This window comes from Diplotaxodon limnothrissa, linkage group LG8, assembly GCF_057381915.1.
Source record: "Diplotaxodon limnothrissa isolate DT_005_m linkage group LG8, D_limnothrissa_male_GT1.1, whole genome shotgun sequence".
In the NCBI taxonomy this organism is placed as follows: domain Eukaryota; kingdom Metazoa; phylum Chordata; class Actinopteri; order Cichliformes; family Cichlidae; genus Diplotaxodon; species Diplotaxodon limnothrissa.
This window is the reverse complement of record NC_140603.1, coordinates 24,432,564-24,458,790: the sequence shown is the minus strand read 5'-3', so window position 1 is coordinate 24,458,790 and position 26,227 is coordinate 24,432,564. Positions and strand designations below refer to the sequence as shown.

General features: G+C 40.0%; 1 protein-coding gene across 2 annotated transcripts in view; it reads left to right on the top strand.

Moving 5' to 3' along the window:
• The window catches only part of kif19 (kinesin family member 19), a 36,255-nt gene extending 18,822 nt beyond the window's left edge, over nucleotides 1-17,433 (top strand). The window contains exons 3-20 of one of the 2 annotated variants that reach the window (XM_085360959.1): nucleotides 2,401-2,511; nucleotides 2,626-2,713; nucleotides 3,318-3,454; nucleotides 10,303-10,428; nucleotides 10,532-10,726; nucleotides 12,300-12,446; nucleotides 12,546-12,668; nucleotides 12,836-12,992; nucleotides 13,084-13,258; nucleotides 13,684-13,882; nucleotides 14,030-14,300; nucleotides 14,539-14,663; nucleotides 14,766-14,929; nucleotides 15,048-15,141; nucleotides 15,614-15,737; nucleotides 16,150-16,538; nucleotides 16,840-17,000; nucleotides 17,274-17,433. In XM_085360959.1, the coding sequence (XP_085217085.1) occupies nucleotides 2,401-2,511; nucleotides 2,626-2,713; nucleotides 3,318-3,454; nucleotides 10,303-10,428; nucleotides 10,532-10,726; nucleotides 12,300-12,446; nucleotides 12,546-12,668; nucleotides 12,836-12,992; nucleotides 13,084-13,258; nucleotides 13,684-13,882; nucleotides 14,030-14,300; nucleotides 14,539-14,663; nucleotides 14,766-14,929; nucleotides 15,048-15,141; nucleotides 15,614-15,737; nucleotides 16,150-16,538; nucleotides 16,840-17,000; nucleotides 17,274-17,433 (2,946 nt within the window). Of the gene's footprint in view, nucleotides 1-2,400; nucleotides 2,512-2,625; nucleotides 2,714-3,317; nucleotides 3,455-10,302; nucleotides 10,429-10,531; nucleotides 10,727-12,299; nucleotides 12,447-12,545; nucleotides 12,669-12,835; nucleotides 12,993-13,083; nucleotides 13,259-13,683; nucleotides 13,883-14,029; nucleotides 14,301-14,538; nucleotides 14,664-14,765; nucleotides 14,930-15,035; nucleotides 15,142-15,613; nucleotides 15,738-16,149; nucleotides 16,539-16,839; nucleotides 17,009-17,273 lie in introns of both variants that reach the window. The other variant, XM_085360960.1, reaches the window with a different exon arrangement.
• Nucleotides 17,434-26,227: the final 8,794 nt, after the last annotated feature.

Genomic DNA, 26,227 nt, shown 5'->3' with positions numbered 1-26,227 from the left:
TATTATTAGATGTTCAATTACACACTTTTTGTGTCTTTGCTGCTCTTTGCCAGAATAATTCTTCTGACTACACTCACATTGTCTGTGAAGGTCATCACATTGACTGAGACTAAGTGGCTTAAGAGCACCCAAGAGAAGTACTACGTTGTTCACAGTATCTTTTCTATGAAATGCGATCAGAGCTTGTACGTCATGGTATCTGGGTGCTACAGGAGACGGAGGAAGTTAGGGAAAGAGGAAGAATGGGCATCAGTTGTTGGACATGTTATCTTTGTGTCGAAAGGACATTGGGGCATTCACGTGTATGCCATAGAAAAAATACTAACTGAAAAAGTAACGATATAAATTCAAAGAACAAATAGTTGTATGCCTTCGATGTTTACTCTCTTTTTCTTAATACTTTACTCTTCTCTTTGTCCCCCCTCTTTTCTGATTGCAACCTGCGTACGCCTGCCATGCTCCCCGCCTTCATCTGTTGTTCCCAGTTTATTAAAAGTGGAAACCCCCCCCCCCCCACGCTCTCTTGAATTTCAATTGAGAGGCTTCAAAGTGAGCGGTTCAGTGGTTGGTGGGGTTGGAAGAGTGGGGGGGGGGTCATCAAACATGCCGGGTGCTTCAGGCCTCAGAGGACTCTCAAGGCCCACTGCTGAAAGGAGCTGGTCAGCTGACAAACCCCTAGCCCCCCCATAGTCATATCTAAGATAAACTTAAGTGCTCTCTGTTTTTATTAATTTTTCTCCCAGGTCAGTTGCACGAGATTCAAACCTACAATACTGTGAGAAAACTAATTTTCCTTCAGCTGTGTACAATCACACCAAGTCAGTTGGAACCACTCTGAGCCCGAGATTTGTCATCCTTATTGTAATATATTTTTCCTGATGTCGTGATGTTCTGTTTCTGCATTGTTTCTGAAATATTCTTTTTCAGAGATGTGATTTACTAGTGATAATGGACTAGTTTTGTCAAACCGAACAATTAGAAGAATGTGACATTTCAGTGCTTATTCACATTCAATGTAATATCTGCCACCGTGGCTGTCACATGTACAAAAGCATATTTTTAACACCAATGTTTCCAATTTTCTCCCTAAAAAAACTGAAGTTTGTCTCTTTACTGCATGACTGTCTTTGCCATGTGAGCTGCTTTTTGTTCTATGACCATGATTCAGACAGATGGCCTGAGTGGATTCCCATTTCCATAAATGCATATTCTACATACAAGCTGTGAAATGAGTGTAGAGGGGACTGTATTTGTCACAAGAAGTGGCTTTCATTTCCTGGAGGAAATAGCTTCCGCCGGCATTGTCATTTTTCACATGCAATTTCTTACCATTAACTTTAATAATATATAGGTGGAAGAAGTTATACTAACTAAAGTTTTTACTTTTAACATTTAGGCTCAAAGGTGCACAAAAGTGAAGTTGCACAATTGCTTTTTTTGTACATCTTTAATTTGGATCTGAATATATTAAAATACCATCTGTGGTAAAACCGTAGTATGTTTGCCCCTGTGACCACATTAACAGATTATGGAGAATCCCCAGTAATTAGTGTGTGCGTATGTATGTGTATATGTCTATACACATATAATTTAGTGCTAATTACATGCACCTTTAATTCAAGAAAATACAGAAATGCTGTTACAAATTGGTGTAAGTTGATACTACTACACAGAACATTCCTCTTCACTGTCACAAACAGTCAATTCAGTCATTTAACACAAACAGCTGTTTTAGCAAATGTGGAAACTATAAAGGTTGGCGAGATGGTGAACTGGAACCTTTAAAATAGTCACAAAAGGTAATTGAATGCTAAAACCTACTAGAAGACATAAATGTAGTAAAATAAATCCAAATGGACACACTTGGAGCATGGTGTTTTATGATCATTAAGTAGGTACTGGAGCTCATCTCATTGGCCTGAAGGGGGACATCAAGCAAATGGCTATCTCGTTTTTCCAGATGTACAGCACAGTAAGGGGCTCAACAGAAACTTGCATCTGCAGTGATCTGCCACAAAGAGACATATCTTTATTTTGTGTTAGCTAGTCCTGGAAACTGAGCGGTCGTTTATATTTGTTTTCCTGCACTTATGAGATATTGTAATGATTAGTGAACAGTCATCCATCTAATCCCAGCAGAAATACGCTTCAGTAGCCTTTCAGCTGACCTTCTTGTCATTTATCTTTGCCACACTTTCAAGCTGGACCTAATGTCACTGAATAGAGAGCCCATTTGCTCATTAGCACATCTTTCCACTGTTATTAAAAGTAAACCATACTGTCTACACAACAAACACATTACTAAGTTCAATGGCCTCGCTGATGTCAATAGTGTTTAGCCCCTTGCCTGCAAAGGCCTGTCTTCTTTTCCTGTATCTTAACCATTTTCTTCATCATTAGATGGTGGTTCTGATGGACCCCATGGAGGACCCAGACGACATCTTGCGTGCCAATCGCTCGAGGGAGAAGACTTACATGTTTGATGTAGCATTTGACTTCTCCGCTAGTCAGGTTTGTCAGGAGTTAAAGAAAAAACAAAAATAAATTTATGCAAATCTCGCACTGTATTCATATTGATGTGTAGCTGTTTATGTATGGCCTGAACCCTTTCTTCGCCCTATACAGGAGGAAGTGTACCGGGCAACAACAAAAGGCCTAATTGAGGGCCTTATATCAGGCTACAATGCCACTGTGTTTGCCTATGGACCCACAGGTTTGTTTTGTGCGAGTGTATGTGCATTGAACAAGAACCAAATATATTTCTTAGTACTCAGTCTCAGTGCTCATAGGTGTATCATACACTAATTACATGTGCAACCCTCCTGACCTGTTGTCAGCCTGAGCCAGAGAGCTATTCAGCAAGCTCTTGGGAAAAGGTAGACATCTTATTAACACCTGTTTCACTTTTGATTTTAGCAAAGGCCTGATTAGAAAATGAGTCATGCTCTGCATCCCACATTTCCAGCGGGTAGTCACAGGCTGTCAAAGACTAGTACAGAGCCATTGCTCCATCAAGTTTCCCACCTTTCTCTTGCTTTCATTTTTTGCCTTCTGCCTGGCCATTTCTCGCACACAAGCTCTACTCTTGGCCTCCTCTTGTGGAAAGTAAGCACAGAGGTTGTAGCCACTCATGTGTATGCATGTTGTTTCCTCCTTGAAACTACAAAGTTAACAGGTTAGGAGCAAATGATTGGCATTTATTTATACTTTAAAATGTTTTTTCACAAATTCACCTCTGTAGCTAATTTTGTCCGTCACTGGGTGCTCACTACATGGTTAAGACTGGGTCTATGAGAGGCATTATATTTTGTTTTCAGGTTGTGGAAAGACATACACCATGTTAGGAACTGACAAGGAGCCAGGCATCTATGTTCGAACTCTGAATGACCTGTTCCGTGCCATTGAGGAGACCAGTGATGACATGCTGTACAGTGTGTCCATGTCCTATCTGGAAGTAAGGATTTTCATTTTTAAAAGAATTTCTCTCTAGACCTGTATTCTTATCACGAACTCTCAAGTAATGACACATCTAATTGCTCTGCAGTGAGACCCTAAATGTTAGATCCATTACTCTGATTGCTCACTCAGTAATTACCACTAATCTCTTGAGGTATGAACATTAGATATCCATCGCTGGTTCTGTCTACTGTTCAAACGGGATTTTGTTTTTTGGTTTTGTCTCTTTTATTTGGGGGGGGACTTCACACTGTTCTTGTAACATTTGATGTTGTTAATTAATGCCCGTAGTAGGCAGATACAGCTATCGCTTTACTTTTTTCTGGCATCCATGTCACATCTGAAGTGAGCTGGGCATCCTTATCTGCAGCCCAGTAGAGAGAGAGAGAGAGAGAGAATAAGATTGTTAGATACATTTTTATATTATGCAATGGAACTTATAATATATGCACATATATGCAGTATAGATATACAAAACATTTCAAATGAGGTGACCTCTGGAAGTGATACAAGCAGTCACCCATCAGCACCTGGACTAAGCAAGTTTCCAGATCCACCTGATGTAGGATTTTTAAGACTGATAGCAATATTTGAAGATTTAAAACTTCAATGTATGAGCTGATATTTTTTGTTTTTGTCAAACACATGAAACTTAAATGAATTTCCTGAACCTGTGATGTGCATAGAAATTTATGAATCCTTGCTAAGATAGTTTGTGAACTGCATTGTCATATTATCTTGTTTTTTTTGTTTTTTTTGTCACAACAGCTTGGGAATAACTTATTTAAGTTCTGGCCGACTCTCTTCAGATCAATTAATTGTTGTGTTTCTGGCGAAAGGTGTCGCCTACAGGGAAGTTTCAAAGTACCCTTTGCTCGACAAATTATACAGCGTGAACACTCAGGATTGAAGAGTGCTTTGACTTTTTAACATTTTCATTTATCTGTTGTTATAAAAGCTGATTCTGATATTTCAGTAAATGTAAACGTATCAGCCCCAGGGATATGAGTCCCACCATTATAATGGTCAAGCTCTATCTAACACCTCAGCTTGGTACCGCTCACCACTCCGATTTTCGTCAAGAGGAATCAGATCTGTGATAGTACTCTCATGGATATGCGAGGCTGCAGGAACAGCTTTGGACACTCATGTCAGCATCCAGCATGCCAGTAGCTCAGCCTTAGCCAATTTCAGTCAGTCACGGCATGGTGGCACTGATGACAGTGTTGTGTGTACACTGTTCTTTTGTGTTTGGAGAGCATTGGCTTGAAAATACAATAAACTGATTGATTCTGGACTGTACAAGAGAGTTCATTTGTGTTCAGTAAACACATCAATCCTGCCACTGACTGAAACCAGTTGATCACAACTGAAAACTACTGACAGAATATGTTTGTGTCACAATGGGACTGAACGGACTCACGCGCAGGCTCTAGGTCTTGAAAGCACAGGAGTCTTTATTACAATACACCAGGTGATCTATTTACAAAGGTGAGGGGAAAGCCGGGCTCCGGGGGTCCACACACGAACGGGAAAGACGCTGAAAGTCACACACACACACTCCGTCCACTCCTCACATACCTCTTCACACTCCAATCACTCAGGTAACACAGGGGTTGGTCCAGGGAATCTGTACACAGAGACACGAAGTGATTATAAAGGCAAATCGCTGAGAAAACACTCTCGAGGTAACTGCGCTGGGGTTACACTGACGAGGGTCGGCAACGGTCCAGCAACGAGAAACACAGGGTTTAAATACACTGGGAAGTAACGAGGGGAATGAGACACAGAAGGTGGGCACAACTGGGAGAATAATCAGGACTGACGAGACAAGCAAAGCAGGATGCATTCACATAAGACATGGACCTTCAAAGTAAAACAGGAAGTATGACACAGAGATGCGAACTTGACACGGTGGAGACAGCAACTAAGAAACGCAGAGACATAAACCATAAGGCAGAGGACTCTAAGACCCGAAAGACACAGAGGGAAACTCAAACATGCAGACACAGACTTACACAGAACAGAGGGGACACAGAGAAACATGAAGGGCAAGGGATCGAACTTAGAAACCATAGAATACCTCACACAAGTACAATAATACAAAAATCGCAAAGAACTAAACATGCTGGGTCAGGAGACCCAGAACCCTGGCAGTTGGGTATCTAAAAGATTAAAATGTTGTACTAACAGAAAATGCAGTCATGACTTAAAGCTTGCATTGCCTATTTGTTTTTGTGTTTTGTTTGGGGGGGTTTCGACTAGTATATGTTACTGGCCTGTATGTTTTGCATCTTCAAATGATTCTTATTGTTGGAAATGTGGCTTTTTGTAACAACATCAAATGCATTGAAGGGCTGAGAAATCTCTGAAATGTTCAAAAACTATTTTCTCCCATTTACTGTGTTATCTTTCTTTATTTATAAAGTTTAGGATCATCCAGAAAATGTTCATGAAAACTCAAACTTAATCACATGATTTGCAGTGTGAATAGAAATTATAATTGGCATTCAGTTTAGGTCATCTGGACACATGAACTGACTTGGTTGATGGGCACTTAAAAAGGGATGTGGTGGCTGTTCTGTTCACCGAACGTGCAGAGAAAATAAAAGCAAACTGTTTCTTTTCTAAATAGTTTTTGCAGAGGAAGTTGTAGTTTGGGTCTTTTTATTTATTCTTCTGTTCACAAATTGTTTTGGGGTTAGTTTGTTTTTTCACCCAAAGAGAGCTCATTTTGATCAGCCTGTCTCTGCAGGGTTTTTTAATCTTCTTATGCTCAGTGTCTAGGTTTTATTTTTCATTTTATTTTATTTTCATATTGCCTAGTCTCAGATATGCAGCATCATTTTTAAGACTCAGATATTTCTTCCAGGAGTCGCCTCTTCACTGTTAGCGTGTTTTGTGGGCATCTTTTAATGAATCTGCTGATTGAGGACCTGTGAGGCGCCTGTTTGTCAAACTAAAAACTGGAAACTCCCAGCTCTCTTTCTGTGTTGGTTAGATTTAGTCTGTGTTGTTATCTCACTGGAGTAATACCCACCATTGCATTTAGTTTTTGTGGCAGTTTTTCCACATAAATTTGTCTCTATTTCTTAAAAGTTTGAGTTTTACTGTTTTTTGGGGGACAATTTTAGACTGTAATAACATACAAATGCTGAAGCCTGAGTCGCTCAACTAGTACAATGTTTAGAGGTTGTTTAGTTTTCAGCTGTGCTAACTTATTTGATTCATAAAAAATTATTTTTTAACCTCATAAACTCGCATTAGTTTTGAACAGTTTTGCACTAGAGCGCAGGTTTGATGGTTTCCTGAAAATGGGCTTGGGTATGCCTATGTAGATATTCTATTAAAATTCAATTAAATGTTATTAAAAAACAAATATGCGTTTGCTTCTGAGTGAACGAAAGTTACTGAGCGATTATATTTTAATAACAGTGTCGACGTCTGACTAATTATTTATCCTGTGGCAATACCAAACATACAAAATGTGCTTTTGTGATGCTGATTACCTCCTAATTAGCTTTTGAGTTTAACTACATTTAGGTGAAGTACTGATGCAAACAATTAAATAATTTATTTGAACTTTGGAATGAAGTTTTTTAAGTGATTTTCCTGTGTTGGGGCTATTAGTTCAAGTTTGTTTTTTAAGTTAGACTGAATTGTGATTTGAATACATTACAAGGGAATTATAGTACAGTCGACCCCCGGTATTTACAGGGGGTAGGGACCACAAGCTCCCGTGAATAGCTGAAATGCTCAAATACTTGGGACCCCCTCTTAAAATGCTGATATATTTCAGCTTCCCAAGCTGCATTTTCTTTCCCGGGAGCTTTGTGTTTGGAATTTCGACATTTTATTGATATTTTGCTGTGTTTACATTAATATGAATATTTGAAAATTAGTAAATCATTTTTCTATCATAAAAATTTACTTAGTCACAAAAATAAAATTAAAATGATTAGCAAATATTTTAGAAATGCCCTACGAAGAAAATCTGCGAATACTGAACTGCGAATAGGCGGGGGTCGATTGAAGAGACCATTGCTCAGTCCATGCCATCCTTGTCTCTTGTCATCATTACTTCAGCACATTGCTATAAATTGACAACAGTAACTGGAAACTATTCTTGGGTACTGGATTTACATGTGCCTTTATATAGAAAGGTTCAGTACTTTTAGGTGTTTCTTACCTTTGCTTTTCTCAGTGGATGATGAACCACAGATAAAACCACAGGCTGAGGATGGCGGTTTCACTGTTGGCTGTGTTCCACACCTCATTATTGACAAGCAGGTACAGCTCACTCTGTGTGTTCAGCAACAAAAGCCTTAATAGCCCTGGGTACAATAGAGCTGGTTCACTTGACTCTGACAGAAGAAACTTATCCTGGCTGGTGTGAATTAGTATAGCTACAGGCTTCAAGAGGTCGTTTAGGCTTTTCCTCACTTTGAAAATACAAAAACAATATAGCCTTACAGTAAGGCAAGGCAAGGCAAGGCAAGTTTATTTGTATAGCACAATTCAACAACAAGGTGATCATTCAAGAGATCTAATTACAATTTTCACCACGTCATTTAGCAAGATATTTGAATGTTTTTGTTGGTTTGGGTTTTTTCTGTTTTAATTAAACATGAAAAGAATCTTTGAAAGTAACTGTGTAAAGTAACTGTGTCATTGAGGTTATTTTTATGATTTTAAGTGAACAATTTATCTGTTATAGTTTTGCAACAAGATCTGCAAAAGATGGCAGTACAAAAATACAAATAAATGTGTCAGATTTATTCAGAAATGTTCAGGCTGTCAGGAAACAAAAGAAATTTGGAGAAGAAAACAAAAAGGAAAAGCTCCAGGCAAAAGAAAACAAAATGAGGAATACAAACAGAGAGATGAAAAATGAAAAGAGCACAATAGACGTACTTGTTGGATACAAATCTAACCTCTCAGAGTGGGCTTTGCATCTGACATCAAAATGACATTTTGTGTTTTCAGTGCCAGACTCTATCATTATGTTCAGTGACTGACAATGTTATTGAAGCCTAGCTTTTAGTAGCGCTCTGGGTGGGTGGAAGTTAAAATGTTCCTATTAGGAAGCCTAGTCGCTGAGTCTGGATGCTCTCTGACCTGTATTGAACTCATCGGGATGAATCCTGAAACAAGTGTGTGCGTGACATGTGTGTTTGCTGTTTCCAGGGAGCAATCTGTTACCGCTGCTGCCTCACCACAAAGAGTTTAAACGCCATTTTATAGCCTTACTGGGCGAAGTGCACACATCTGTTCCTTTCCTTGTTCCGATCACAATCTCTTTCACATGTGCAATCTCTTAAACATGTGCACAGAGCACATAAATATAGCCTGTACTGATAAAAGGACACCTTCAGCCATTCTGTACCATTCACATGCACACAGCCGTCCTCCTTTTTTGTTCATGTTTATTCTGGTTTGTGGGTTTTGGCAGATTTAGAAACCTTAATGGAAAGAGAAACCTTTTTAGCTACATTAGTGAGCCTCTAAGGATGGCAAACTCTGCAAGCTGGTTTCTGGCAGCTGCTTTTGTCCAAATAACTAACTACTATTTTGTCCATCTGAAGGTTCAGAATATAAAGCCAGTTCTCTTACGAAATGGGTTTCTTTCTGAATGATGTCTGATTTCCAAAAGCCTTTTCAGTTTACTTGGCACCATGTTAGTATTAGACTTTTCCAGACATGTTACTTACTCGGATTGAAAGCTGTTGTAGGTCACCAGAGGTCACCAGAACTAATATTTAGGATACCTTTGATGAAGACAGGTGGACACTGTTGGACATGGAAGTACTTTGTGCTGTTATCCTAAAGTAACTGGCAACAGCGTAACGTTTTAATCAAGACGTTTGTGTTGAAGTACATGTAATAATCACTTTGTTTTGGTGTTAAATTGCGTATCAAGAATCATTAATTCAGCTGGTAGTCTCACTAGCAATTACATTTCTAATATCATGACAGCATTAGGCTGATTGTTGGTATTTATTTAAGTAGATTTTGCGATAGTTTGCACTGACAGTTGTTTTTGTATCCTCTTTGCTAGCTTTGATGTATTACACTGTAATATTTCTGACTATCCAGCAATCTTTAATCATTCCATTATTTTCTTTTAAAGCCATCATCTTGTCAAGTGTTAAATTTATTCAACACTTTGTATTGTGAACGTATATCTTAGCTGTGTCTTGTGCTAACAGTGATTCTAGCACGTTTACCATGAGTGTATTTTAACCTTTAGCTCAAAGTACCACTATGATTCAGTAGAACCTCTCAGAGCTGCTGTACACTCGGGCTTGTTTAAACATCACCAGCAATCATAGTGTACCAATGGAAAAAATAACGGAACAACCACCCAGCTGTCAGTGGCAGTAAAAGCATCCTCTTGTTAGCGTTTGTGGGTTTGTCTGCTCGACAAATAAAAAGCATCTTTAACATTTTCAACCCACTGGCAGATTGTCGTCCAGTGGTCACTTTCCAGGATGTAACTTCCTACACTGGGTTTTTATGTGGCTGTGGGCCTTCACGCTCACGCCATTACTGTCAGTTCAGAGAAGTCACTTCAATTCTGCTTTCATGAAAAAGCGCACTGACGTTAATTTGATGACAGCTTGCCACCCAACAAGTAGAGGTTATTTAATGACAAGTTGCTGAAAATGTAGCACTTGATGTTTTTGTACCAGGTTTCAGTCTATGCAGGAGGTCTGAAAGGCTGAATGAAGCCTTTTCCATGGATGTAAGCATTTTCGCAGTTAATGTGTGTCTGTAACCTAGCTTTCTGATCTTTATTACAGGTCCGTTCATATATATTTATACATATATTCTGTTTGTTATTAGATCTACAATGAGATGATCCGTGACCTGCTGAATCCATCCTCAGGCTTCTTAGACCTAAGAGAAGATTCTAAGGGAGTTATTCAGGTTGCTGGAATCACAGAGGTGTCCACCATCAATGCTCAAGAGGTGAGTCAGTTTACCTTTCCAAGCACTACATGACCCATTTATTTCAATCAAAACACTCAGAAATTACAAAGACCAGAAATAACTCACACCTGTGTTTTTCTAGATCATGGAGCTCCTCATGAAGGGCAACAAACAGCGCACCCAGGAGCCAACAGCCGCCAATCAGACGTCATCTCGCTCCCACGCTGTGCTACAAGTAGCTGTCAAACAGCAGAGCCGCTGTCGTGACGTTCTGCAGGAGGTCCGCTTTGCACGCCTCTTCATGATTGACCTCGCCGGCTCCGAACGAGCAGCACAGGTGTGTGTACATATATATATTTATATATGTATATATTTATTCAGAGGGAGTGAGTGTGGGTGAAGCTACTTTTATCAAGTGCTTACCCACCGAAGTCAAGATTCAAGGCTGTGGCTAATGTGATGTGTCTGTATACAGTACAAGGGTTTGCTCCATGAATCGTGTCTCCATGGGGAACAATGAATGATTTCTTCAGAGGATAGACGTTATCATAAATCTTAGGAGACTTATAAAAAATATAATATAATCAGAGTCCCTTGATCCAGTAGGATATGTCCACCAGTGGCCACCAGCTTTTGTTTTTTCATTTTAACATATATTTGTGACATGATACCTGCAACCTCTACCTAAGTAGAGTCAAAAACAGTTCATAGTGGACTTAAATTTGACAGGTGGTCAGAAACATGAATCCCGTAACTGTGTTAATGGTATCACAACTCATTTCTTTTCATAAATGAAATCTGATGTCTGCACTTTTTTTCTTTTTTTAGACAACACTGTTTTGTTTTCCAGGAATTTATGAAAAGTGTTCTAGATATTTCTACAGAAAACTAACACAAAATAAAGACTTGGAAGATGACATATTAAAGCACATTCTTCACAGAGAAAATAAGAATGACAGATATAAAAGCGAAGAGCAGTACATGGAATTTCTTTTTAGTATTGTCACACTGATATTTATCAGTACAGCGATGAAGAGAATCTGCGAGCCAGTTCATTTTCTGGGTTCTATTATCGCCTTGACCTTTTCTTTGCAAGCGGTTAAGTGAGAAAAACTCAAGTATTTGTTCAGTTGTTTTTTTCTTTTTGGCAGTTGTTCAGGTTGAGACTGCGTTATTCCTTCATTTGAATAGCTTGTCACCGATGCTCATTTTACCACAGGCTTGTTGTTCTTCACCATGAGATAATCATGCGGTCAGGCTGTGAGAGCACTTATTTGTCATGGAGACTATTTGAATGATTCAAAGGCATAATATTGATGAGTTGCGCATTACAAGGCTGAGCATACCTCACAGGTGTTAGTCACATGAAGCTGCAAAGAACATTTTCTCTCCCTGTAAACAAGAGGCATCCATGTAGTTAGCGAAAGGTGAGGTTGTGTTATTTTAGTACTAGATGGACCAAGCATTGGAGCTAATGCCATCTATTGGTCAGGAGTGGAAACATGTCAACTACACCACCGAAAGAAACAGCCAACAATAGCTTACTAATGTTGACACTCCCCTGGTGTCCGGGGGCTGTAAAGCCTGTGAAAACATAGCTCAAATATCACCATCATTAATGAATCCTCTATTTAGTATAACTTATTAATTTAAAAGGTTTAAACTGTGTTAATCTGTTGATACTTATTCAGTTTTTTTGTCAGTGCCACCCAAAAGTAAGTGTTATCATAATATTACTGTTATTATTATATTATTATTATTATTATTATTATTATTATTATTATTATTATTATTATTATATTACTTAAATCACCTTCAGAGCAGTAAAAGAAACGGGGGAATATTTTCCTTTTTTAAAAGCATATTTGAAGTTTTCTCATTACTCATCCATTTTTATTTTATTTTATCAGACTCAAAATAGAGGTCAGCGTTTGAAGGAAGGGGCCCACATCAACCGCTCCCTCCTGGCTTTGGGCAACTGCATTAACGCCCTGAGTGACAAAAATGGTAACAAGTATGTCAACTATCGAGACAGCAAGTTGACTCGTCTCCTGAAGGTACAGTCCTCTAAAGGTTTATATGGGACCATCTGTGTTGATGATTTAGATGTTTTTTGTGTGTGTATTTATATTTATCATTCTTTTTTTAAACAAAAGGACTCCTTGGGCGGAAACAGCCGAACGGTCATGATAGCCCATATTAGCCCTGCCTCTGTAGCTTTTGAGGAGTCTCGTAACACGCTGACATATGCAGACCGTGCCAAAAGTATTCGAACACGGGTGAGCTGAGTAATATTTTATGTCTCAGTGTTGCTTCACTCTAGCAGAAGTTAAATAAATTAATGTAGCTTCAACTCAACTTTCTGCAGTTAGAAATCCAACTTCTATTGTATAATTCATATATCCAAAGTATATCTCAAGTATTCTTTGTCATCTTTGTCCTTTAGGTGAAGAAGAACATGATAAATGTGTCATACCACATTGCTCAGTACACCAATATCATCTCAGACCTGCGCTGCGAGATCGAGAGGTTGAAAAAGAAGATTGCCGAACAGGCGAGTCGACAGCTCAATTCTGACCGAGCTGACATCCGCAATGTTCAGGGTAAGGTCTCGCACTCACAGCTGACTTTAATATTTGAAAAATACCTGCTTTTTGAGCTCTTTGAGTCTAATCTCCATCCCTTCCCTTGTAGCAGAGGTCCAGGCCCACTCCAGCCAGCAGAGTCGAGAGGAGATGGATCTGTTGAGGGAGCAGCTTCTGGATGCCTTCCGCCAACAGATGCAGATCAGGAAGAGCCTGATGGAGCTGGAAAACAACAACATGGAGATCCAGATTGCCACCTCTAACAATCTTTTAACTATTACAGAGTCAGTTTCAAGCCTTTTTGTCATGTTTCTCCCTTCTTTAACCAACACTATTTATCCTGTATTTCTCTTTGTAACATTATTAAATCCAGCTATTTGATAATATGTTGAAAACTCACAGCATGTCTTTGTCATGCTTAAAGTTGCCTGAAAGTGTCAGTGTTTGTGGATTATATAAATATAAATTATTGTAAGTGTTATGACCCAGTGATGTGTTTGAACTAATGTCAAACCCCTGACAATAAGTCTGATCAAAAAAAACAAAAAAACAACATAAATCAAATGTAATAATGAATTTTATTGGCCGCATTTTTTTTTTTTTTTTTTTTTAAACAGAAGACTTTTTCAACTATGTACTTTCAAATGTGCCTTCATTAACCAGATATTATTGTCTCTGTCAGTGACCATGTGTAATTTTCTTCTCTTAGCTGGGAACAGGAGCGCAGCAGGCGCAGGAGAAAGTGGCGTGTGGAGAGGAGGAAGGAAAGTGTCAATAAGGATGAAAGCGAGAAGGACTCTGATTCCTCAGAGTCTCCTCCAGACACCACGGAGACTCAGGAGGTGGCAATAGCTCGAGAAAATCTGGTTGCACTCATGGCTGAACAGAAAAAGATTCACAAGGAGAAGGTGGGAATATCTGTCTACAACTAGAAAAAAATAGCAGAAAACAGAATCGTTCTCATAAAACCTTTGACTGTAGTGCATACATAATATTTTTAGTGTCTGAAATACAGTCTGCTTTTTAAAATGTGCCTTTATACCTTTTGTTTAAAGGCGTTGCTTGAGCGTAGGTTTCTGGAGCTTCGGGATCAGGCCCGGCGCTTGGAGGAGCTGCTGCCGCGGCGGGTTAGCTCAGAGGAGCAACGCGAGGTCCTAGGACTTCTCTGTAAGGTCCACGAGCTGGAGATTGAGAACGCAGAGATGCAGTCCCACGCTCTGCTCAAAGACAACGTGATCCGACAGAAAAACTTTGTGGTGCAGCGTTTTGAACAGCACAGACACCTGTGTGACGAAATTATTCAGCAGCAGAGACAGTTCATTGATGGTGAGTATGTGAGGATTATGACTCCGAAGTTTGTTAAAAACAAAGATCATCTAAATACATATAGCACTGCTAACTGGGTTATTAGGCCCTTTACAGTTTAATATCAATGAAGTGAAATGAGGTTACTTTGAACCAGACAGTTAGACAATTGAATAATCATGAAGGAGCTCATCAGTTGTTTTTGATTTGTTTTTTTTATGAAATTATTTCCTGACATGAATTATCCTCCGTGTTACAGACCACAGTCTGCCCGTACCTCCACACCTTCAGGAGCTGTATGATATGTACATGAAGGAACTAGATGATAGGAAACTGGAGAAAGCAATTGGCCTAGAAAAGGTGACAATCAGGCAGACCATCAAGGTAACCACAGCTGACACGTAAAGTCTAAACTAAGTGATACTATAGTAGTATTAAGCTTAGAAGAACACAAGGTACAACTAACTCCTATGTGCTTACTTCCAGGAGGTCTCGCTTCCTAAAATCGCCTTGCCTTCTCGCGGTCGTGACAACATGCAGGACATAGATTCAGACCAGGAGAGCATACGTAACATGTGCTCAGATAACAGGCGAGGTCAAGCCAAAATACGCAGACATACCCTGCCTCCCATTCTGCCTGAACCTGATCTGTAAGAGGACATCTTTTTCATGTGTGCCTTAAAGCTTTTTAACTCGTTACACTGTCTGGATACATACTGTAGGTTCTCAGTTTTGTTCTCTTATTCCCGGCTTTAGGGACAATAACAGAGTTTTCAAGAGCAGCCCTCATGCCAGGCAAATGAAAAATTCAGCAGTAATGACCCCACCTCCTATCCACATAAATGGGAAGGGCAACAGAGAGGTAAGCACAACTATAACACCATCTGGTTTTGTTCATTTTGCTTTATTAGCTGTGAGAAAATGCAGAAGAGCTTCTCTTCACATGGCTTCGTATTTGAATTTCACTCTCAGAGATACTTCACTCTATTAATCCCTTTGTTTTTCAACATTCGCCTGTCCATAATAAAATGTTCACTATTGACTCCTGTGTTCAGGCTTTTTTTTTGCTAAGCTTACCAAAGAATTACATCTTTGTTTCATCACCTCCAGCTCATTATTTTTTCCTGTGTAAATGCATCTGAGAGATGTGATTCATTGGCAAGATAAAGTTATGTTCACCAGAGTCCACCAGAGCCCCATTCAGAATTAAAATTTCATTTTGGAGAGCCATAGAATTGATTAATCCTCACTGACACTCAGACAGACCGACTGAAAGCAAAGTACCACAGTGAATGTCATATCGTAATGTGGCACTCTGCATCTCACGTCTGCAGCTGCAGCCTCTGGCTCCTGAGAGCTTTCTGAGTTACAGCCATCTCAGCCACAGTGTCAGCAGCCACCTGGACTCATCACCTGAGAGCAGCGAGGCAGGGGCCGATATCCCCCTCTCAATAAATGGTACGATATTCAAATGAGGACATATGAACTTTGGGGAATTTTAACAGAGTTTTTATCTACAGTTTAAATACAGGGGGAGTATTTAAATGCAGGTAACAGAAAATCAATAAACCCTTGAGTTTGATGATTGTTTGTTTCCATGATGTAAGATTTTTTTAAAGCACTTTGCATCAGTGCTCAGGATGAAGCCTTCAGATTTCACGGTGACCTAGAAGTGTATTTTTTGAAGCAGGACACAAGAAATATTCTGCAGATCTTCTTCATGTTTAATATGAGCGATTGATTTTCAGTTATAACAATTAAATCAGTGCTAATGGGGAAAAGTAGTGTTTCTCTGTTAACTAGCTTTCTTTCTGTTGTGTGAATGGAGATTAAAAATGACAGTGAAAAGAAATTACCTGTGTCTCCACAGAACGGCAGCAGATTTTAAAGGGGGTCCAGAACATTGCAGTAAAAGCAGCACGTCGGCGCTCCAAAGCGCTCGAGGTGGATGTCTTGCGGTTACCTTCTGCACCATCTCCCCTGGACCCCAAGAAGCAGAAGAGCAGCCTTTCTTTAAGCGAAGCTCCCCCTAGAGGTTTGCCAATGAGGCGCGTCAGGCAGCCCAGCCCCGAGCTGAGACACGCCACTTCAGACGATAACCTGTCCAGCAGCACCGGGGAGGGACCTGGTTTGCATGTGACCTGGACACGCCCACGTAACAGACAGGTGCTCAACAAGAACCAAACGCCTCGCGAGGCAGACTTAGAAGGCCGTCGCAAAAAGAGACGCTCACGCTCTTTCGAGGTCACAGGTCAAGCGGTTAGTATTTGGCTTTCTTTTCAAACTGCCACAAGACACGTGAAAGGTGTCACATAATGTTGATGTCTGTAGATTATCAGTAGTCTGTGTTAACAAGAGGACTAATATGACTGGTCTGGGGTGGCTTCTTTTGTGGTAATCATTTGTCTTATAAGGATTTAAGCCAGCCGCTTGGTACTATAGACTGTATATTAGAGTTATTCCCTCTGTGTACTATGTCACTACATATATGTCACTGGTATGGGCGTATGCCGTGTGTCTTGGAAGATGAGTCTATTAGTGTTCTTCATCTAACTTCCAGGTACCTCAAACCAAGACGAGCACAGCTCAGAGGTTTCGCCCTCTGGACAGCACATCAGACCCTCATCTCCACATTAATGTTCAACCCCAGGCCCCTATGCTACGCCCCCAGTACCGAGGGGTCCCTCCTCTCGCCAAAGTCAGGCCTCCCCACAGCAGCCAGCAAACAGGTAAACCAATTTCACTGCCTGTGAGGAGATAGTCTTCCTTAAAGTTGTTACACTGCCGAGCACAATCTGAGAAACCTCCTGATGTACATTTTATAATATGCAAAACATGTAAAGTGTATTTTCTACTGCTCAGCTTCACATGATTACACCCCTCAGGTATATACATGACATTATACATACACATAGCCTTTAAATAACTCATGTTCATGTGTCTCCAATCTTCAAGTATCATTCCTCTTTCACCTTTCGTCATCACTGTACTGAGCATTCATTCTGTTATTCCCTCTCTTTCCATAGGCTCAAATGCTGAGTCCTCTACAACCAATATGAATAACCTGAAGCGAGCACCCCAACTACGGCAGCCCCAGCCCCTCCTCTACATAACAAACACAGGCGCGGGCGCCCAGCATATACGCAGACACTGAGCTTACACTGGCCGCGACTCCCAACACCAGCATTAACACCAAACCCAGCTGAGCCTGGAGGCCGAACCATCTTGTTATCAGAGATCTGAGAGCATGCAGCCTCAATAAAAAAAATAATTAATCCTTCAGTGACTGTCACTACGCAAAATTTGTAACAACATTGAGCTGGATAATTTCACACAGGTCTCACTGTGATGCGGTTTTGGCGATGAGTGGGTGAGGTTGACACGGCAGTAGCTCCGCTTAATTTCGATCCTAAAACTCCAAATAGACCGTAATTATAGGCAGTAACCGAAGGTAACTTAAACTACTGTCTGATAAAGTGGCTGGGTGTCTACACACCAGTTGAAAATGCCCAAAAAAGTTTTGCCAAAGTTGGACACGCCGGACGGGGAAGGCCCGAGTGAAGCCTCTGGCCACAGTAAAGACGCCAGCGGAACCGTCACGAGCACAGACAATATAGTATTGGGGGCTATTGCGGCACTCCGCTCTGAACTGGCAGGTGTTAAGGTTGAAATTTGTGACAAAATTGAAAATAAGATCTCAGAAGTCACAGCTGTATTAAGAGGGGAGATAGCCAGCTTGAAAGCCGAGAATGACAAAGCCATAACAACGCTAAGGAACGAGATAGAGTCACATGGCCATACGCTGCAAGAGCTAGCCAACACGGCTAGCGGCTCATCCGATGCAATACGGGAGTTGGAGAACAAAGTTGAGACGCTCCGTGGGCAAGTGACATCGCTTTCTGAAAAATGCCTCGACCTCGAGTACGGTGTACATTTTAGGACATCGTCAGGTCTCAAGAAAAAAGTTGTCAGGTATCAGACAAAAAATTGTCAGGTCTCAGTTCTCAAAAAAAAATTTGTCAGGTCTCAGTTCTCAAAAAAAAATTGTCAGGTATCAGAAAAAAAATTGTCAGGTCTCAGTTCTCAAAAAAAAAAGTGGTCATCCATGTTCACATGTTAACTGCAAAATGAACTGATGAAAACAATACAAAGGTTAAAGTATAAAGTGATTCAGAGTTATTCATACCAGAGTAACCAGAGAGGATCATATCTTTTTAAATATATAACTTTCTACAGGACTGAATATAATACCTTTATGTAAAAGTCCGGAGCCTCTGGGGAGTATCCGAGTATTTGTAACATTACACAAACCAAAGGTCTCCATCACAGTGTTCATGAAATGCTGGGTTTATCCATCTTCTGGGGCGGGCCTACGGAGGAGTGCTGAAGATTTCCCTGTGAGGGAGCTGCTGGTGAAGATCATGAGTCCTGTTTGATCAATGCGATGAGCTTCAGTGTTCCTGGTGTTTCTTAAATGATGCCTCTTTCAGTGGGTCAACAGAACTTCTGGCACAGGACAGCTGTGATGAAAGAAAGGGAAGAAGTTTCTCCAAACCTCTGGACCCAGGATACCCAGCTTGGTCCTGATGGTCTCCCTCACTAGTTTCTCTCCAGGGTGAATGTAGCTGTTATACATAATATGGATTATTATTAAATAAAAAGAACAAATTAGACTACACTACTGAAACCTTCTGCTTCTGTTTTTAAAGTTTCCTTGTTACCAGGCTGAAGAGATTTAAACAGTTTTAGATCCATTACACTCACAGTCTTAAATGTTAAAATCTCAAAGGACGACAGCATTATATTTTTGATATTAACAGTAACTCTGGGCTTCTGTGGAGTGTGTAGCCGATCTCATCGCTGTCTAAAAATGGATTAAAAAAAAACATAAGAAGTGCTGAATCCTTCAACAACACAGACTATTAAGAGTAGCAGCTGTCTGTGTGAAGCACTTGCTGCAGGGTTGCGCCATGAATGTATTCAGCTGCCAACAAAAAGCAGGACTCAGTGCGGGCAACTGCCATGAGTCTGACGATGTTGGGGTGAGACAGTCTCCTAATAAAACAGAAACATCTCCGAATAAAAAACAAAAAAAATCACGTTTCATCACTGTCGCTAGCTAGAATGAATTAGCCAGACAAAAATAGTACTGATTTGGTTTCGTACAAAACTAGCTTTCCTTCTCTGATATGTAACTTTCACAACATAACCGCAACTTAATATAACACAACTGTAGCAAAAATATGAACAAAATTTAAACTTACCTTATGTCGTACGGTGGCCCCTAGAGACAAAGCACGTACAAACTCCAAAACACTTGCAAACTCCAAAACACATGCAAATTCCAAAACACATGCAAACTCCAAAACACTTGCAAACTAAAGAACACATGCAAACTCTAAAACAGGTACAAACTCCAAAACACTTGCAAAATCCAAAACACATGCAAATTCCAAACCACGTACAAACTCCAAAACACTTGCAAAACCCAAAACACTTGCAAACTAAAAAACACGTACAAATTCCAAAACACGTACAAATTCCAAAACACTTGCAAACTCCAAAACACTTGCAAACTCCAAAACACTTGCAAACTCCAAAACACATGCAAATTCCAAAACACATGCAAATTCCAAAACACATGCAAATTCCAAAACACATGCAAACTCCAAAACACTTGCAAAATCCAAAACACTTGCAAACTAAAAAACACATGCAAATTCCAAAACACATGCAAACTCCAAAACACGTACAAACTCCAAAACACTTGCAAACTAAAAAAACACATGCAAATTCCAAAACACGTACAAATTCCAAAACACTTGCAAAATCCAAAACACTTGCAAACTAAAAAACACATGAAAATTCCAAAACACGTACAAATTCCAAAACACTTGCAAAATCCAAAACACGTACAAATTCCAAAACACTTGCAAAATCCAAAACACGTACAAATTCCAAAACACTTGCAAAATCCAAAACACTTGCAAACTCAAAAACACATGCAAATTCCAAAATACAACGGAAGTGCTCCAGGACGCTAGGGGCAGTGTTGAGCTCGATTTGCAAAATAAACGGCAAGTTTGTCTGTATCCGGTTGTTCAGTGATGACGCGACGAATCCTACTTCCGGGTCTAAAGTAGTCTGCGTTTAATATGGCTTTTCTGTTGTTAACATGTTTAATGTTATGTATTTTCTTCTATTTGATCTCAAAAAGCTCCTAAAACAGTCAGTGATCCCTGTTGACCTCCCTCGGCTTTTATTACCACTAATCATTTATGTAAGCTCAGTTTTTAAAACCTTTGGATGTAACTACAGCCCAGCCCATGCAGCAGTATATGAATGACTAACCTCGTATTGTGGATGGATTATCTCAGTCCTTTTACAGCATCCTGCCATGCAATTACATTTGTTTCTGACCACCGAGAACACTCACGTTAACTTTTATCGAGTGGAAAGAAAGTTAGCTTGTTTATATTATGCTAACATAGCTGTGTCGCTAGCGGTCACGTAGCACATCATTATATACCAGCTAGCCCAACTTCAGTAACCCTACAAACGTCACTGCTGTTTAGTTTTCTGTGTTCATTTATGCTGGAAGTGATAGCAGAGCTGTACGTTTTAATTTGTTTCCAAAACCCCGCAGTCAGGACATGCTATATTGTATTTAGATAGAAGCTAGCGAGCTAACTCCCTGCTAACTTCTAACGCCGTTAAATGTCATAAATTCCGTTTTCATGGATGCCTGGATGTTAAACTCAATTGTTACACCTGGTAGAGCAGAACGCTGATCATTTTATTAAAGATGAAAGACTTTAGACAGTTTTTCAACTCTCAGTAATGCCACAGTGATCGTTTGATATATGGACCTGCAGCAGAGTTTAGACCCAGACACGGCTAGTGACGTCAGACTGAACAATCGGATGGGACGGTCTAGTCTCCGTCGCGCTTCCCAGGTTGCCTAGCAACCATGATACTAACCGCTGGAAACGTGTCATACAACTTGGTTTGACAGAAATGAGGGAGAACATATTTTGTTCATTTGTTTGTTTGTTTCTACAAGAGCTTTGTGTGATTTGATAAGTATCTGAGGCTGAGACCACAGGACAGTAAAACATGATTTTTGGGCTTCATTTCTGTACTGAACAGTTATTTCAAGATTAATTAGTAAATAAGAATTAGCTGATGTTGTTCATGAGACTAAAGTCATATCACTTTGGTAATGTAAATATAATATGGCCAATATTATAGTTATTATATTAATCATTATTAGCTATTACAGCAGTGAACATGAACTCTGTGTCAAATACTGAGCTTCAGTACAGATTCAAGTTGCAGTTATTTACATGTCTTATCACCTTAAATCTTCACTCAAAGACAAGTATCTTTGACAGTGCATATATAGGTGTATCATATATAAGAGACAAATGTTGTTCCTTCAGTATGTTGGCATTACTAAATTTGGCTCATTGCTTACATATATTTATAAAAAGAAAATGTACAAGCTGTGATAACTGTTTCTGATAGAATGAAGAGTAGACTGTCAGTCTGCCCCAGGGCAGCTGTGGCTACAACTGTAACTTTCCTCCACCAGTGTATGAATGTGAGAGTGAATGAATAGTGGTATTGTAAAGCGCTTTGGGTGCCTTGAAAAGCGCTATATAAATCCAATCCATTATTATTATTATTATTATTATTATTATTATTATATGAAATATTCCTTTATTGGGTGAGAAAATCAGACCATGTCATAACTGCTTTAAGTCATACAGAATAGATATCAGAGCCTTAAACAGGCTGGCTTCTGCTAAATGGGTCAAACTGGGCAGAAAGTATACAAACACATAACATCCTTATAGAATATGATGTAACACTATAGATCAACTTACCTCAGAATATATAAAGCATATAAACAATTACAGCAATATGATGCAACAAACACAGCAGTGCTACTGATCCAAAATACTCAAAGCTTCATAGAACTGGAACAAACATTTATTTTTAGGTCCATTCTGCTGCTGATACATACTTTAGGTTTCTGAATATTACACTTGTTGCTGCCTTTCATAGTGTGTAACTTGAAGGCCCTGAGTACTTTCTCCCACACTGAAAACACTGGAATGATAAAATTATTTGAACATTACCTAATAAGACTGATTCAGGACAGACAATTAGTTATTTTAAACTTTTCTAGCAGTCCTTCACAAACAGGGAACAGTCTGTCTATTCTCTCCATCTGTCAGCTGCTGCTGGCTCTTCCTCCTACTCTTCCTCACACACTGCTGAGTTTGTCCTGGTGGATCATCAGGGGTGCAAAGCCTCACAGATGATGTGCAGCAGTGTGTCCCTCAGTCTGTCCTCACTCTGGACACTTGCAGTTGTCACACATGGAAATCAAATGTGTGATAAGCTGCAGGATTCAAACACAAGTGTGACTTATAAACACATGTTCATACTTTTATTCCACAATCAGAGAGAAAGAAACAGAGAGCGAGTGCAGGACAGACAGACAGGTGACAGTCTCAGGTGTATACACTGCTACAAAACAGCACAAAAGAAGGAGGATTTAGTGTTTGTGTTATTACGAAACAAGAGGAGTTCCCAGATGGTACAGTGGACACATGTGTGACTCCTGCAATTAAAGCATCTTTCTTTCAGCTTAACAAGTGAACCGTCAGCTCGTTCAAACACACGTTAAAGTCCGTTTGGCTCGACACCACCGAACAGAGGCAGCAATATAACATAGCTAACATTAACAGTGCAGTGAATCCTCCTTGTGCTGTGATATTCAGGACTGCAAACCGAGCAGCATCACTGACTTTCAGCTTGTTGTGTTTGTGGATATATGACTGACTTTAATTATCCACAAAATCATCACAATCTCTGTAAGATTAAGGTCGACTATATATATATTTTTTAAAGTAAAGGCTTTAAAACCAAGTTAATTCTGATAGTACAGACATGACTAATGTCACATAACTTTCCCGACATGTGGCCAACAATAATGGTTTAATGTTCTTCATTAAAAAAATATTTGCGCATAAATAAGTGACATAATATTCAGTACTTACTTCTGAAAGTTTACTCTTCCTCCGCTCCGCTTCCACCGTTTTTTTTCGGCAAAATTATCCACACCACCACCGCACTATGAAGTCTGGGATATGTTGGGCCATGAAGGCTACACCGACCCATCCTTAAAATTCAGGGAAATTATGGACGCATTTGAGGGCCGCATTTTGAGCAGCCTTTGAATTGGGAAAGCCTTCTCTTGTCGCTGTGACGTAATCGGCCTTAAAATGCGGCCTTTAAGGCTGCAAACCCCAAATCCGGTCATTGGTACTTCCTGGCTTGTGTAGTTACTAGGTAACAAAAGCTCAACACTGCCCCTAGCGTCCTGGAGCACTTCCGTTGTGTTTTGGAATTTGCATGTGTTTTTGAGTTTGCAAGTATTTTGGAATTTGTACGTGTTTTGGAATTTGTACGTGTTTTGGATTTTGCAAGTGTTTTGGAATTTGTACGTGTTTTGGAATTTGCATGTGTTTTTTAGTTTGCAAGTGTTTTGGATTTTGCAAGTGTTTTGGAATTTGTACGTGTTTTGGAATTTGCAAGTGTTCTTTAGTTTGCAAGTGTTTTGGAGTTTGCATGTGTTTTGGAATTTGCAAGTGTTTTGGAGTTTGCAAGTGTTTTGGAGTTTGTACGTGCTTTGTCTCTAGGGGCCACCGTAGTTAGGAGCCTGAACTGCGGTAAAACTCCGGTGAGGTCAATGACCTTACGCTCTCCCACTGTCACACGTTGATGACGTATTTGGAAATCAATTCGGGTGGGACATGACAACACCGCCACCTGCAGGAAGATTTTCTCTCTGGTACCTTGTGTTCTGATACCTGACAACTTTTTTTTTTTGAGAACTGAGACCTGACAATTTTTTTTCTGATACCTGACAAATTTTTTTTTGAGAACTGAGACCTGACAATTTTTTGTCTGATACCTGACAACTTTTTTTTTTGAGAACTGAGACCTGACAATTTTTTTTCTGATACCTAACAATATTTTTTTTGAGAACTGAGACCTGACAACTTTTTGTCTGATACCTGACAACCTTTTTTTTTGAGAACTGAGACCTGACAATTTTTTCTTGAGACCTGACAATGTCCTAAAATGTACACCGTACTCGAGGGATGCTCGAAGCGTCAGAACCTAAGAGTGGCAAAGAGGAAAGAGGCAAAGAGGACGGGCAGAATGCCAGGGAGTTTGCAGGGAGGCTGTTAAAAGAAGCGCTTGGACTGGACGAGACACCTGTGATTGACAGAGCCCACAGAGCTTTGAGAAAGAAGCCCGGAGATAACGAACCACCTCGACATCTTATTGTAAGAGTTCACTACTGCCACACCTATGAGGACATCATGAAGAAAGTCATGGGCACCCGGGATATAACATTTTGTGGCTGGCGGTTTCAGATTTTCCGGGACCTGCCACCTGAGGTGGCAAAGCGCCGAGCTACGTTCACCGCTGTGATGCTACGCGACAAACCGGGAGTCAAATACGGACTTCTTTACCCAGCCAAACTACGAGTGTCTCACGACGGTGTTGAGAATTTTTTTACTGACCCGGAAGAAGCACGACAGTATGCAGAACGCCTCATTGGAGACGTGGATAACGGAGGATCACTGGATCCTATCCCACGTGAGATAAGGGCAGATAATGCCACAATACACCACCCAGAATGCAAAGAACCTCTACGCAGGTGACATCTAGCACTTTACTACAGACAGGTTGTTTTTTGGGGTTTTTTTTCCTTTGTGTACCTAAGAGTCAATAATCCGGGTAGCCTGCGGTTAAAGGCATATGTTAGTAACGTTATACTTGTTAATGATGTTACATGTTGCGGTCTCATACTTGGTTTTAAGGGCTGCTAGTTAGACACCCTTTAACTTGTTTTTGAATAACTGTATTGTTTTGTTTAATAGTGACGATAATGTACCTTCTGATCCTTCTTTTTGTGATACCTGGTCTATGCTTAATGTCTTTATGGAGCTACACAGGACACTTGTTATGTCGGTGGTTGCGACAGAGGATGGTTGGAAGTACACATGGTCTTGTTGGGAGGATGGCAGGCTCCCCTTCCTGCTATGACCTAGGTGTATGTGGGGTTTTTTTGTTGTTTGTTTGTTTGTTTTTCTTTTTTATTATTTCTGCTGTGTTTATTTTGTATTTTCGTGGGTGGGGTTGTTGGGTAGGAAGGTGCTATGGTAGAAAATGTTCTAGTCAATATGGGACAATACACATAAATCACTAACAATATGGCCTCAATAGATGGTGATGGAAATGATGGGGTGAACAGGAGAGGGCTTGTAACCTTTTGCTCTTGGAATGTGAATGGCATCAATGAACCAATAAAACGTGGTAAGGTGTTGGCATACCGAAAGTCATTGAGATCAGATGTTATTTTCTATCAGGAGACCCATCTTAAAAATGATGCACATTGCAGGATTACAGCTAAGTGGATAGGGCAGGTTTATCACTCAAGGTTTTTCGCAAAGGCAAGGTGTACAGCAATAATTATTCGTAAAAATGTGCCATTCATACATAAATCGACCCTGGCAGATAAGGAGGGGAGATATATCATGGTGGTAGGAGAAATTCAGTCTATACCAATCACATTGCTAAATGTCTATGGCCCGAACAGGGATGACCCAGAGTTTTTTAGAAAAATGTTTAGCTTGATCCCGGATATTTCAACTACACACTTGATACCTGGGGGAGACTTTAATTTAGTTTTAGATACCTATCTAGACAGGTCGTCAGCTCAAAGAATTGCGCCATCGAATGCTTCTAGGTTTCTGAAATCGTTTATTGATAATTTGGGTCTTGTGGATGTTTGGAGAACGTTGAATGCAACCGGAAGGGAATATTCCTTTCACTCTGGGGTTCATAATACGTACTCCCGT